This window comes from Triplophysa rosa, linkage group LG19 (assembly GCF_024868665.1).
Source record: "Triplophysa rosa linkage group LG19, Trosa_1v2, whole genome shotgun sequence".
NCBI classification, from domain to species: Eukaryota; Metazoa; Chordata; class Actinopteri; order Cypriniformes; family Nemacheilidae; genus Triplophysa; species Triplophysa rosa.
This window is the reverse complement of record NC_079908.1, coordinates 4910119-4926333: the sequence shown is the minus strand read 5'-3', so window position 1 is coordinate 4926333 and position 16215 is coordinate 4910119. Positions and strand designations below refer to the sequence as shown.

The 16215-nt window shown below is 37.8% G+C and overlaps 1 protein-coding gene across 1 annotated transcript in view; it reads left to right on the top strand.

The window, feature by feature from the left end:
- rad50 (RAD50 homolog, double strand break repair protein) overlaps positions 1-13414 on the top strand; it is a 29940-nt gene extending 16526 nt beyond the window's left edge. The window contains exons 22-26 of the mRNA XM_057360844.1: positions 999-1223; positions 7036-7121; positions 8762-8904; positions 9022-9155; positions 13025-13414. Of these exons, the coding sequence (XP_057216827.1) occupies positions 999-1223; positions 7036-7121; positions 8762-8904; positions 9022-9155; positions 13025-13211 (775 nt within the window). The 3' untranslated portion in view covers positions 13212-13414. The remainder of the gene's footprint in view (positions 1-998; positions 1224-7035; positions 7122-8761; positions 8905-9021; positions 9156-13024) is intronic.
- Positions 13415-16215: the final 2801 nt, after the last annotated feature.

Here is a 16215-nt window from a genome sequence, read left to right as displayed (position 1 = left end):
TAATGGGAATTGTAATATGGATACATGTTGTCTACTTGTATGTGATGGATTCTATTGGTGGGATGGTAAATCATATTGGAATAAAACCCAAACACACTACAAAGAGGAATTTTATTTAAAAATCTCATTCTACTTCAAAAATTCATTGTTTTTTCAGCAGGGATGGTATTTGCAGTAAAACCACAGTATCCACAAATTTACCATTTTCTATATATAGGAACCATACTCCAATTAATAATCTTTAGCAAAACCACAGCAACTAAAAATACCATAGTTTCATTATACTAGCTATAGTTTATGTTTGTAGTTAAATTATGGTAATACAAATGGTAATAAATCCAACAAACACATGGCTTCTACACTTTACTATTTACAAGAACCTTATTACTTACTGGTAAATTGCTGCTAAAACTGGTAAAGGGAATATACAAAATAAACAAACACTGCTCATGAATACATATAGGCCTAGGGGGCTAATGAAGATAATTAGGCTAAATGATAATACAGGATTATATCTAAACTAAACATATATGTGCTAAACATATAAAGCTCTTAAAGGAGTTCCTCACTGCAAAATTTCCCCCCATTGACTTTCCATAGTAGGAATAAAAATTACTATGGAAAGTCAATGGGGGCAAATTTTGAAGTGAACTACTCCTTTAATACAACTGATACTGTGAGCTACTCTGTGTATTCAGTAGGTTGCTTCAGAAGCATAAGGTATATGACAATAAAACAATGCACAACTGACATAAAGTAAATTTACTTTTAATACTTGAGTACTTTTAAAAGCACGTACTTCTGTACTTTTACTTAAGTAAGAATCTGTCTTTACAACTTTTACTTGTAGTGGAGTAATATTTGACCAGTAGTATCTGTACTTTCACTCAAGTAAGGAAGTTGTGTACTTCGTCCACCTCTGCTTAAACGATAGCTTGTTCACACAGATCAATAAAAAAATAAGAGAGGTGGCATTAAAGTGTATGTTCTGCTGGCAGCGAGCGGCGAGAAGTGGACCGAAAGTTAGAGGATCTGAAAAAGAACCGCAGCGTGGCTCTCGGTCGACAGAAGGGCTACGAGGACGAGATCCTGCGTTTCCGTAAGGAGCTCAACGAAAACCAGTACTGCCGAGCGGAGGATATCTACAGAGACAAAATGATCGAGATGAGAACGACGGAGCTGGCCAATAAGGACCTGGATATTTACTACAAAGCCCTAGACCAGTAAGTACATTTATGCATTTGGCTGACGCTTTTATAGAAGCGACTTACATTGCATTATACTGTACATTTGCATCTGAGTATGTGCAATCCCTGGGATTAAACCCATGATCTTGGCATTGCTAGTGCTATGCTCTAACCACTGAGCTACAGGAAAGTAGTTCATTGGGGGGTTTTCTGCCGTGAACTTTTAGGTGTCTGTGTGTCAGAGTGTGTGTTTGCTTTTGATGTGGTTCAGAACACCGTCAGAACCAAGTGATATCCTTTGACTCGAGGAAATCTAACTCGGCCATCAAACACTATAGGCGTTGAGTCAGTGATACCCTCTTGACATCATAGGGACTCCCCGAAAACACACTGAAACAATTACCAACTGCTGGGTGTTATATATATGATTTAAATCAGGATATTCACCAAAAATATAGATGTATGTATTGTTAAAATGTGTGTGTCGGGAAAGTTACTTTTAAAAGTAATGCATTACATGTTGTATTACTTTAAGAAAGTGACTTTTTGCATTTCATTATTTTCTTTGGTAATGCATTGTTACATTTTCATGACTTTTTTTGGCACTAGTCATCACAGCTGAAGATGTTGTTACGCACGACAAAGCAGAGTTAAATCACATACTGTACTCTTTTCTTCGAATGTTTACAGTAGGGCTGCACGATAATGTATCGCGATACCACTAAATCCTATTGAAATCGAGCTGGCTGAGATATGCAATGTGTCAATATTTTTTTAATGCGTAGCTTGTCCGTGAAGCACGTCTCTGGGATCAGTAGGAAATGCTGCTCGATCTAAAAGCAGTGCGAGTTTGAGTCGCTTATAATGTGCATTTGAAAAAGCAACACCCGTCAAACATGATCATTATAAATATACTTTATTATCATCAAAATACCTGATGAGTAACAGTGATAAAAAGATGTCCATAGGCATTTCCTAGATTCTAGACTGCGTTATGGTCTTCTTCTGCAGTGCGTATTTGGAGTTTCTGCACGAGAGCGCCCTCTGGCTTTCGGATGCAGCAGCATTTTCCCGTACTTCACTCAAAAGCTGTGCATAAATCACGTGATATTTATCGTCGGTTTATCGCGACAGCCCTAGTTGACAGCAATGTGTAGGGATACACCGATACCACTTTTTTCCCTTACCGATCTGATTCCAATACCTAATTGTGACATTCAGACGCTTCCAGTGCTTTAATCAAATACACTCAGCGAGTAACGTTACCATCTTCAGCGACTATTATCTCGTGATTTTGAAGAATGATGGAAACATTGGACAATCTTGGAATGACTGTCACTAGGGATGCACCGAAACGAAAACTCTTTGCCGAAGCCGAACATGATGTGAAACACTTGGCCGAAGGCCGAATAATACCGAACACTGAACATGGTTTTTTGCATTTCTTCTTTTTATTAAGCTATTTTTTTCACTATTGCACAAACTGAATAGTCAAAATGTGCTTTTTATAATTTGTCTTGCTTTTCAATAAAATACAATACAACTAAATATAAAATTGAGCAAAACAAAGTAAATTCAAACAAAAAATTGAGCCCTCTCCCTTCATGAATAGCCTATATTAATTAGGCCTATAACTGACTGCTAAAAGAATGTAATGTAAGTTACTCTGTACCCCTACAACAAAACAGTTCTTTAAAAAGTGTCATTCCACATTTGGCCATAAGCTAAAAATACGAATAAACTAAAACTGTTGGATTATTATAGGCTACATTGCAAAAACATCCATTGCAAGCAATTCTAACTGATGCTGACTGACAACCATTTCAGTTCACGTCTCTCCTCCAAACTCCGCCCACAAAAGCTGACCGTTCTCTCAGAAGGTGCACTCGTGGCCGGGATGCACAGAACATACTTTGACAAGTTGTTTAGTACAGGGAACTGTGTGCACGCGACCACTGTATGATGTCAAAGGATGTCGCGAGCGGCGGGGCTGCTGTCAGACAGCCCGCTTCCGTCTGAAGTAAAGTTACCGACCGGTAAAGACGCTTTCATTCGGAAATTTACTTCCATGCGGCAAGTCCCGTGCTGTGTCTTTCTCTGACACTTTAAAATGCTCCACGCACACACACACTGCCAAAGTTTGCGGCAGTAATAAAGTGCACGCATTTCTCTCTCTCTCTCTCTCTCTCTGCGCTGGTTGCTGCTTGATCGTATCACGAGTCATGTTCGGTAAAATTTATTCGGCCATTTCACACATTCGAACTTGCGTTTTTTGCTATTTTCGGCCGAACATTTTCGGTGGCCGAACATTTGGTGCATCCCTAACTGTCACCAAACACTTTTGCATGATGAATGGATATTGACAGATGACAGCACCATCGGAGGTCAGAGTATATTGGTTTAATATAAAAGCTATCGAATGACATAAGCAAGACTTGGAATATAGTGCATGACATTTACGGTTGTTTCATGACAGTCACTGTAGTCCTTGTTGAAGCCTGTGAGTAACATCCACGGGTAAAAGGTCAGAATTGAACCTGATCCAGAGTAACGGATCGGTGCATCCCATTGGGCCTCATTTTTGAAACGAGTGTACGACTGAAAACTGGGGGTACGGTCGTTTCCACGCAAAACATTTATCAAAATGGATGTGAGCGGTTGCTAAGATCCAATCTCACGACAGGTCTCAGCTCGTGTACGCAGGTTTTGAGATAGGGTGAAGGTCCGTGTATGCTTTACCCTTTTGATAACTGATAAAAATAATGACAAATAGAAAAATAGATTACGTTTTTTTTTTCGTTTAGTGTGACAATGTAAAAATAAATTCCGATGCGATTTCTTTTTTCCATACATTAATAAAGTATTTTCCTTTCTAGCCTAATTATATGATCATTTAATTGTTTGAAATTACAAGGTTAACGGGTGCTTTGGTGTACAAATAATGATAATAATAATTCTAAGATAATTTACGACAATTAAAATGCACAATTAAAAGTAAAACATTTTAAAAACAATAATAGGCCTAATCAATATATTTACAAGCAATGGGTTGGTTTACTTATTTGCAAGATGATAGCTTCTTTGTTTGACAAATCTGCAATTCTAATGAAAACTTCCATTTTTTAATTTATTTGTGTGATGTTCGCTTGGGGGTGGAAGACGCGCACTGGGTCACAGTTCGAGATTGCCTGGCTTTGTGGGGGCTGAAGACCGCTGGTTCTTGCCTCTGACAGATCTGAAAGAGAAAAATAAATGAAGCAAACATAAAACTGCGTGTGCTTGATTTAAGCAGCCTGAAATTCAAGATTTGCAGCATTAGATCCCGTTCAGAAACATGCATCTGTCTCCTCCGCCACAGACCATTTTCTCTTCACCTAAATGAAAAAAAAATGTAGAAAAAAACATTTACACATTTAATTGCGCCGCAAAAATGATCAGTAGGGGCTAATTTACATCTACATTCGTTTTTACATGAACACATTAATGTAACTCAAACAAAGTTCTTTGAGACCAAAGTCAGATTAATTTGAAATGCATTATACAACCAAAGTATTTTAAAGCAACAACAATAATTTCAGTTTAAAAATAATTGTGAAGCAATAATAATTATTATTTACGGTCATTTTTACAAAACGTAAATATCCAATAAAAAATACAAACCTCAGCAAAATCTAGGGGCGAGGCGTCCACACCCTGAATTTATAGGGGTGTGATATGTAAATTACGATTTCAACTGCCGCATTTATCAAGGTACGATCATTCGTACGATGAGATTGGCGGGTACGAATGTTTGATAAACCCTGTCGTAAGATGACGGATCTGCACTTGTTTCTACGTTAGATTGATAAAAGAGTCCCATTGTGTTTATTGTGTAATTTTATCTATGGCCTTAGATGAGTATTTAGAGGTTTGTTAAAAAAATCTGTCCTTATTTACTCACCCTTAAGTTGTTCCAAATCTGTATGAATTTCTTTGTTCTGTTGAACACAAAAGAAGATATTTTGAAGAATGTAGGAAAGGAACAGTTTGGGGCACTATTGACTACCATTGTCATTTTTTCCTACTATGGGAGTCAATGGTGACCCAGAACTGTATGGTTACAAGCATTCCTCCAAATATCTTTCTCTGTGTTCATCAGAACAAAGAAATGTATACTCGAGGGTGAGTAAATGATGACATAGTTTTTAACTTGACTCGTTACTTCAGAAATTACATTTGATTGCATGTAATGTAATACTTAAAAAGTATTAAAGTGTGTTTGGGAAACTAAAGACTATAAAGAAAAGAAAAAACGTTTCTTAACTTTACAGTTGCTGTTGAAAATTTAACTTTTATCAAAATAATGATCAACAGTCACCAGTGCATTGGGATCAGGAAATGGTGTAAGCCAGTCTCACAAAACTCAACCCTGTAGAACACACCATAATCACTGCACAATGCGGTGCCTTGCCCTCATTATTTGCATTGCTCTCTTTTCTGCACATACAAAGATCTCGTCAATATCAAACAATGCAGTCAGCATTAGAAATAATAATGCTGGCAGCCAAATCGATGTTGCCTAGTTACTGTGAGGGATACGCAGAGGAAGTCCCGGGTCATGATTGTTTGTATAGATCAGTATCATGCTTTGCCTTCACAGAACTGACATCAGCAGGCCTGTGGTTGTCTGCCGTCATGACTGCGCACATCTGCAGTGCAGAGAAATTATGCAGATTTTCAAACCTTGATGATTCTTCACTCTTTATTCTTATACACTTGAGTGTATGATATAAGAATGTTGGTAACCAAACGACTTCTGTTGTATGAACACAAAACCAATGCAAGTCAATGGGAACTATCCCTTGAAAGAATCAGTTTCGTAGATGTGCCCATCATGATAGAATATCGGGGTAATATTATCATCACATTATCAAAGTTCATACATTCCAAGGGATAAAAAATCGGTGAATTGCACTTGCATCACTTACGGGTCTCATGATCAGTCTGTTTATAATACAGTCTGTCATCATACGCAGACTGGGAAAGTACTGTAGTTTTCAGTTAATGAAATATGAACGTGTCACCCATCAGAGCAGAGGGATTCTTCTCACCGTGATACCATCACTGTTGTATGCGCAGACAAGAGGAAGTGTGGTCATCTGATAGGGCTCACCATGCTTAGATGCTAATATCATTTCTAATAAAAAGGGAAAAAAACAGCTTGGTCATGGTCATGATTAAAATAAAGCAACTGCTCTGCAAAAAAATTGTAAACTTCATAAAAAAATACACAGAGAAAAAAACATCTGTTTCATTAATTTAGTATTTTCTAACACTTCACAATAACATTTCATTTGTTAACAGTAAAGGGATCATTTGTACAAAAATAAAAAATCTGTAATTCAACCAATATGACTTTTTTCTTCTGTGGAATACAAAAGAAGATATTTTGAAAAAACGTCTCGGTGATTTTGTGTCCATACAATGGAAGTCAATGTAGTTTGGTTGTTGGTTCTTTCCAGGCTAAAAGTCCAGGCTTTTTTAATATAATTTAGATATAAAGTTTAATTTCAAGCATTTAATTTAACTGTGATTTCAATCATTGAAATGGAATTACTCAGTCAGTGTTAAAGATATCAGTGTTATATTCTCACAGAATATTCTTTATAAGATGATTTTATGTAGAAAACAATAAATGGCAAAAAACCTTCGGCTGTGTTTTCTCCGGCAGGGTTACATCTTTTGTTTTCTGCAGGAGAAAGTCATACTGTATAGGTTTACAATGACATGACAGTGAGTCAATTATGAAAGAATTTTAGGTGAACTGTGTCTTTATGTATTATAGTTATATGATACTTTTATATTACAGAACAATCATGAAGTTTCACAGCATGAAGATGGAGGAGATTAATAAAATCATCAGAGATTTGTGGAGGAGCACATACAGAGGACAAGGTGAACTCATGAAGCTCAAGTCATTTTTTATTTGTCTGCACAAACAGTGCCCTCCACTATTATTGGCACCCTTGGTAAATATGAGCAAAGAAGGCTGTAAAAATAAATCTGCATGGTTTCTCCCTTTGATCTTTTATTCAAAAAATCTACATTTCATTTAAGTAAAACATTATGAAAAAAGTGTTTTTCTCTAATACACCCTGGTCACAGTTATTGGCACCCTTGTATTCAAAACTTTCTGCAACCTCCATTCGCATGAAAAACAGCTCTGAGTCTTTTCTTTTATGTCTGACGAGGTTTGAGAATATATGGCAAGTCATCCGAGTCCATTTCTTCATACAGAATCCCTTAAGATCCTTCAAATGTTACTGCTCTCTTATCTTCAGTTCATCCCACTCATTTTCTATAGTGTTCAGATCAGCGTTCAGTGACACATTTTTTGTTGATTTTGGTGTTTATTTCGAACCAGTGTGCTGATGGATTATAATCATTATAATATTTCTAGCAGAGCAAGTCAGGTTTTGATTTTTTTATTTGTTGCTATTTGATATAAAACATGATGCCATGTATCTGAACAAGATGTCCAGAACCTCTGGTATAAAAGTAGATTCACAACAATGAAGATCTGGTGACATATTTAACTGTGGACATGAGGCGTTTTTTATCCCTGTGTGCACCAAACCTATCTTGTGTTATTGCTGCCAAAAAAACTCTTTTACATTCCATATGGCCATAGACCCCAGTCCTAGTTGAAGTTCCAGTATGGCAGATTAATATGGTGCAGTTTATTTTTGCATAAGAGCATAAGATTTGTTTCTTGAACAGTGTCCCAAACAACTTGTGGTGATGGAGGTGCAGTTTTCCTTTATTTTTATTAAATGCTTTCTGACCCAAAATTCAACTGATTACTGCAATTTTGCTCTTTGAAGAGTCTTTGGCCACTCAAATTCTTCTCCTCGCTGTGCTGAGACAATATAGACACACATCCTGTTTCAAGCTGATTTTCAACATCTCCAGTCCATTAAAACTTCTTGATCATTGCCCTGATGTTGGAAATGACATTGTTTATTGTTTTAATTATTTTCTTAAAGCCATTTTGTATTTTGTGTAGCTCAACAGAACTATATTGCACATCAGAACTATATTCTTTGGTTTTATCCATTGTGATAAATGATTAAGAGGGGTTGGGCTTTGTGTTACTAATATTTATTCTCCTGTGCAACAAGAAGTCATAACTGGAGAACATCATGTTCTAGTCACCTTGGTGTGCTAAGAAAATGGGAATATACTTGGAAGGTATTTTACTCATAAGAATTTCTAAGGGTGCCAATAATCGTGACCAGGGTGTATAAGAGGGAAAAAAATCCCCCAATTTCCCCCCACTTCAAATTGTTTTACTTGAACGAAATGTTGGAATATTGTAGATTTTTTGAATAAAAGATCAAGATGAGAAACAATGCAGATTTATTTTTACAGCCTTCTTCGCTCATATTTACCAAGGGTGCCAATAATAGTGGGCGGCACTGTATATTGTATTTGTTGTTATTGCTTTATTCTCATCTGACATGATAATGTGTAAATGCTTGTTCTGATACATGATGAATGGAGCTCTTACTTGTGCTGCTGATGTCGTTCCTCAGACATAGAGTATGTGGAAATCCGCTCTGATGTGGATGAGAACGCATCTGCTGGCGTCAAAAGACGGACGTATAACTATAGAGTGGTCATGGTGAAAGGAGACGCAGCTTTGGACATGCGAGGACGCTGCAGTGCTGGACAAAAGGTGTTTATCTGCTTCAGAATGCATAATCTTTTTTTGTTTTTGTTTTATTCCACATACATACAGTAGTTACAGTATAATAGATGTTTAAAGATCTACTTGGTGTATGTATGTCTTTAGGTTCTTGCGTCCCTCATAATACGACTGGCGCTGGCTGAGACGTTCTGTCTGAACTGTGGGATTCTGGCACTGGATGAGCCCACCACCAATTTAGACAGAGAGAATATTGAGTCTTTGGCACACGCCCTTGTGGAGTAAGTTATGGTTATGGAGTTTGGTTAGTTGTGAGCTTGTCTATGACATCCAGGCTGAAGTCTCGAAATCTAATTATGAGATCAGCAACGTCGTAGGCATAAAAATGACCAAAATAGATATTGTGTGTTTATTGCTATAAATATTTCTATGATAGAATTTCAGATATAGTGCTCAGCTTTTTATTTAGAACATTGAAATTAATGCTTTTATTGTAACTACATTTTATTCTTCTTCATAGAACAATACTAGAAGTTGGCTTCCTATACGTCATGTAGGATGATTTTATGTAGAAAACGCTAAGAGTGCGTTTACGCCTTTGCGTTTTTGAAAAGTTCCACGTACACACGACAGCGTTATCAAAACGATCTGCATTTACATGGATCCGGGAAAACAAATAAAATGTATGTATTATGCATGCCAGGCCAGTTGATGGCGCTGTTGCGCTATAAAGAACCCTATGTGCTTGCGCACATACGCTGTTTTAATCTAAAAGCGCTTTTAATACACTTTGTCGGCGTGTATGTGTGTTTATATTAGTGTGCATATAAATACTATGTCTCCGCTGGTTGTAGTGATTCAGTAAATCTCCTTTTTGCTGGAAATGATAAGTACAGGTGCTGGTCATATAATTAGAATATCATCAAAAAGATGATTTATTTCACTAATTACATTCAAAACGTGAAACTTGTATATTATATTCATTCATTACACACAGACTGATATATTTCAAATGTTTATTTCTTTTAATTTGATGATTATAACTGACAACTAATGAAAATCCCAAATTCAGTATCTCAGAAAATTAGAATATTACTTAAGACCAATACAAAGAAAGGATTTTTAGAAATCTTGGCCAACTGAAAAGTATGAACATGAAAAGTATGAGCATGTACAGCACTCAATACTTAGTTGGGGCTCCTTTTGCCTGAATTACTGCAGCAATGCGGCGTGGCATGGAGTCGATCAGTCTGTGGCACTGCTCAGGTGTTATGAGAGCCCAGGTTGCTCTGATAGTGGCCTTCAGCTCTTCTGCATTGTTGGGTCTGGCATATCGCATCTTCCTCTTCACAATACCCCATAGATTTTCTATGGGGTTAAGGTCAGGCGAGTTTGCTGGCCAATTAAGAACAGGGATACCATGGTCCTTAAACCAGGTACTGGTAGCTTTGGCACTGTGTGCAGGTGCCAAGTCCTGTTGGAAAATGAAATCTGCATCTCCATAAAGTTGGTCAGCAGCAGGAAGCATCAGAAGCGTCTCGCCTGGGCTAAAGACAAAAAGGACTGGACTGCTGCTGAGTGGTCCAAAGTTATGTTCTCTGATGAAAGTAAATTTTGCATTTCCTTTGGAAATCAGGGTCCCAGAGTCTGGAGGAAGAGAGGAGAGGCACAGAATCCACGTTGCTTGAGGTCCAGTGTAAAGTTTCCACAGTCAGTGATGGTTTGGGGTGCCATGTCATCTGCTGGTGTTGGTCCACTGTGTTTTCTGAGGTCCAAGGTCAACGCAGCCGTATACCAGGAAGTTTTAGAGCACTTCATGCTTCCTGCTGCTGACCAACTTTATGGAGATGCAGATTTCATTTTCCAACAGGACTTGGCACCTGCACACAGTGCCAAAGCTACCAGTACCTGGTTTAAGGACCATGGTATCCCTGTTCTTAATTGGCCAGCAAACTCGCCTGACCTTAACCCCATAGAAAATCTATGGGGTATTGTGAAGAGGAAGATGCGATATGCCAGACCCAACAATGCAGAAGAGCTGAAGGCCACTATCAGAGCAACCTGGCCTCTCATAACACCTGAGCAGTGCCACAGACTGATCGACTCCATGCCACGCCGCATTGCTGCAGTAATTCAGGCAAAAGGAGCCCCAACTAAGTATTGAGTGCTGTACATGCTCATACTTTTTATGTTCATACTTTTCAGTTGGCCAGGATTTCTAAAAATCCTTTCTTTGTATTGGTTTTAAGTAATATTCTAATTTTCTGAGATACTGAATTTGGGATTTTCATTAGCTGTCAGTTATAATCATCAAATTAAAAGAAATAAACATTTGAAATATATCAGTCTGTGTGTAATGAATGAATATAATATACAAGTTTCACGTTTTGAATGGAATTAGTGAAATAAATAAACTTTTTGATGATATTCTAATTATATGACCAGCACCTGTATGTCACGCGGCACAAACATGCAGCATGGAGGCCGCCGTTATTGTTTGGGGAATACTCGCGCATGCCTACAGACTGAACGCGTCATCGTTTTTGGAAAATGTCGCCTTCAAAGTTTACACGGAAACGATAATGCCGTCGTTTTCAAAAACTTGCACTTTGAGACCCGTTTTCAAAAGTTTGCATTTTCAGTCCACCAAAACGCCGTTTTTGTGTACATGAACAGCCAAAATGCATAAAAAGTTTTCCGTTATTAGTTGAAAACAGTCTCGTGTAAACGGCCTCTAAATCACAAAGAAAAATGACTTAAGCTTGGTTTTCACAGGGCAATATTGTTAGAAACAGTTAGAATACTATTGTCAAATTATTACACGTGCACTCAAGCAGTTGTGTTAAAATACCGTAAATACAGTTTTTAGTTCTTAAAGGGATACTCCACCCAAAAACGAAAATTCTGTCATGAATTAATCCCCCCAAGTTGTTCCAAACTTGTATAAATTTCTTTGTTCTGTTGGAGACAAAGAAAGATATTTGGAAGAATGTTAGCAACTGAGATTTCTGGGGCATCATTGACTACCATAGTAGGAAAAATGTGTCAACGGTGCCCTAGAACTTTTTGCTTTCCTAAATTTTCCTAAATTCTTCAAAATAAAACAATTCTTCAACAGAACAAAAAAGTGAAAGTAATTTTTCCTACTATGGTAGTCAATGATGTCCCAGAAATGTCAGTTGCTAACATTTTTTCAAACATCTTTCTTTGTGTTCATCAGAACAAAGAAATTGACACAGGTTTGGAACACCTTGAGGGTGAATAAATGATGGCAGAACTTTCATTTTTGGGTGGAGGATCCCTTTAATTTAATCATACATTTATTGTGTTTATTTAGCATTTTCTGTTGTGTATGATGGCTTTCTAAAATGATTATTCATGGCTGTGAATTTCTTCATTGTGAATGAGCGTGCACACACACTCTATTAAAGGGGTCATATGGCACGAATACGTGTTTTTCTGTGTCGTTGGTGTGTTATAAATTGCCCATGCATGTATTAGACACGTAAAATTGCCAAAATGAAAGTGTCGGCACAAAAGATGCATTTTATCTAAAAGCGAAAGCTCACCCAGACCTGCCTGAAACGCCTCGTGTAACCACACCCCCACAAATCTATATCAGTTGGTGGTATGATTTAACTAAGACCGCCCAAATGTATACGCAAGTAAGGTGGGCGTACCTGTCAGTACAACCTGATGTTCCAAATATGGTAAGAGGCGTCACATTTCCGTCACACGCTTGCAGTACTCGACCAATCACTACACACTGGTTAACTGGCCAATCATAGCACACCTCGCTTTTCAGAGAGATGAGTTTTGTAAAAAATCTGTGCGTTTCAGAGAGGCGGAGCAAAGAGGAGATACAAACATGCACATTATGTATGTGGAAAATACAGCGTTTACCTTAAATCGTGTATACACATTGCAGTACATCTAAAACAAACCATAATATTCGTTTTAGCACTGTCATATGACCCCTTTAATGTGTATATTTATTTAAGTAAGAAATCTAGGGGTGTTTGAGGCATGTGTAAATCCAGCTGTTTTCAGAAAAAAATCCTAATTTAGGCCTTTCTAATAAATTTATGGTTTTCTTTGAACATGTGATACAACATCTGCAGACCAACCTGAAAAATCTGCATTTTTATAGGATCATCAAGAGTCGATCTCGCCAGCGTAACTTCCAGCTGCTGGTTATCACTCATGATGAAGATTTCGTGGAGCTACTGGGACGATCCAACTATGTGGAGCATTTCTACAGGATCAAGAAGAACAAGGACCAGTGCTCGGAGATCACAAAATGCAGCATCAACACACTCAACACATTCCTGCGCTGAAACCTCATTTCGTGCAGAAAGACATCTTTGGCTGACATGGGCATGACGATGTTTTGGACAGTTTTTCTTGCACGAAGCTCCAGCAATATTAAGGAGCGCGCAGCATACAGATCGAGTAATGTTAGCTAATGTTTGCATTCTTGTTGTACAGTTTGTACACTTGAAATGGCGAATAAAAAATGTTTTTCTGAAACCTTGTCTTATCTTGATAAATATTGGTGGCCTTTATTCATGATCTGTTATGTGTAATTGCTCTTTGTGGTTTTGTCCATAATATACAGGTGCTGGTCATATAATTAGAATATCATCAAAAAGTTGATTTATTTCACTAATTCCATTCAAAAAGTGAAACTTGTATATTATATTCATTCATTACACACAAACTGATATATTTCAAATGTTTATTTCTTTTAATTTGATGATTATAACTGACAACTAATGAAAATCCCAAATTCAGTATCTCAGAAAATTAGAATATTACTTAAGACCAATACAAAAAAAGGATTTTTAGAAATCCTGGCCAACTGAAAAGTATGAACATAAAAAGTATGAGCATGTACAGCACTCAATACTTAGTTGGGGCTCCTTTTGCCTGAATTACTGCAGCAATGCAGCGTGGCTTGGAGTCGATCAGTCTGTGGCACTGCTCAGGTGTTATGAGAGCCCAGGTTGCTCTGATAGTGGCCTTCAGCTCTTCTGCATTGTTGGGTCTGGCATATCGCATCTTCCTCTTCACAATACCCCATAGATTTTCTATGGGGTTGAGGTCAGGCGAGTTTGCTGGCCAATTAAGAACAGGGATACCATGGTCCTTAAACCAGGTACTGGTAGCTTTGGCACTGTGTGCAGGTGCCAAGTCCTGTTGGAAAATGTAATCTGCATCTCCATAAAGTTGGTCAGCAGCAGGAAGCATCAGAAGCGTCTCGCCTGGGCTAAAGACAAAAAGGACTGGACTGCTGCAGATTTCATTTTCCAACAGGACTTGGCACCTGCACACAGTGCCAAAGCTACTAGTACCTGGTTTAAGGACCATGGTATCCCTGTTCTTAATTGGCCAGCAAACTCGCCTGACCTTAACCCCATAGAAAATCTATGGGGTATTGTGAAGAGGAAGATGCGATATGCCAGACCCAACAATGCAGAAGAGCTGAAGGCCACTATCAGAGCAACCTGGCCTCTCATAACACCTGAGCAGTGCCACAGACTGATCGACTCCATGCCACGCCGCATTGCTGCAGTAATTCAGGCAAAAGGAGCCCCAACTAAGTATTGAGTGCTGTACATGCTCATACTTTTCATGTTCATACTTTTCAGTTGCCAAGATTTCTAAAAATCCTTTCTTTGTATTGGTCTTAAGTAATATTCTAATTTTCTGAGATACTGAATTTGGGATTTTCATTAGTTGTCAGTTATAATCATCAAATTAAAAGAAATAAACATTTGAAATATATCAGTCTGTGTGTAATGAATGAATATAATATACAAATTTCACTTTTTGAATGGAATTAGTGAAATAAATAAACTTTTCGATGATATTCTAATTATATGACCAGCACCTGTATAACCCGTTTCTAAACTTGTTCATGCAACATCTTAAAAATAGATTTCAAAACTTTCTGGCATCAATCATCAGTAGACACTCTTGCATTTTAGATTCGAAAATACCCAAAATGTCTGATAACGTTTTGCAACAAGCTATCAGCATTCATCATTAGGAGTTAGCAATAGTGAAACTTGTTTGCACAACTGAACGCGGACAAAACACAGCTCAGCTATTCAAGATCATTACAAAGCAATCTCTTTATTCCGCTCTTCGTCGAAATCAGGACAATATGACATACGAGACCCGCGAGTTATCAACCACATCTCAATCAAGATATCCTTCGAATAGTCCCTACCAACCAATGAGTTTGCATTGAGCAACTGTTAGTGCTTACAGTGCACAACGGACGTTTCGTAGGCGAGTCTTGCTTTTTTAGAGTATATATATGCAACGAATACAACAGAAGTGGAGTCATTGGCTTTTGGCATTCGAAAACAACATCCTGAGCAGGTCCTGACAATCTGTTGAAGTAGACAAACATGATGATGAAGATTATGATGCTGCTGGTCTTTGCAGCTGTGTGTGTCTCGGCTGCTCCTGCAGCCGTCACTGACATACAAATGTTGATGAGTGCTTATGATGCATTGAATAACACCTTGAAAAATCTCCCAGAGGTTAGATTGAACTTTCTCCACATGATAACTGCAGTAATTGTCTGGACCTGTTTAGACACCTCTTACAATATTCATTTCTTTTCATAGGAGGAGTTCTTTCTGAATGATCTGAAAGTGAAAGGCCATCGGGCCTGCACGGTGAGTTGCTACAACTTATTCTCTATTTCGTAGCATTTCAATTGTAATTGTTTTATTTGTACTGTATGGCATTACTCCTGTTTCAAAAGGTTCTTCGATGCCATAGAAGAACCTTTTGGTTCCACAAAGAACCTTAACATCTGAATTCAGATTATAAAAATGTAATAAAGAGATGGTTCTTTAAAGAACCTTTGACTGAATGGTTCTTTGTGTAACCAAAAATTGTTTTGCGATGCACGAACCGATTTATAAAACAAACGTTGTTCTGAAAATTTCAGTTAAAGTTTGTGTTTGCATGTGACTCTTGCTTTAATGTAACACGGTGTGTTATAAAAATGATTTAATCCTGGTCTTCTGGTTTTATTATCTTTACAGAATGAGTTTTTCTGTCAGACTGAGACAGAACTGAGATTGTTCATCTCTGGGCTATCTGGGGCCAAGTTTGAACCTTTCCGTACAGACAAGGAGCTAATAAGGAATTTAAACGCATTCAATAGTCGCCATCATAAGGTAAGTTGAACCCTGAAATAAACATTTCTGTTCATAACTGTCCTACTAGAGAAAAATGATGATGTTACTGTCTTTCAGAAAACCTGTCCACCTGCTGACAGTGATAAGATCCCACTGTGTGACTTCCTGGAGGATCTGA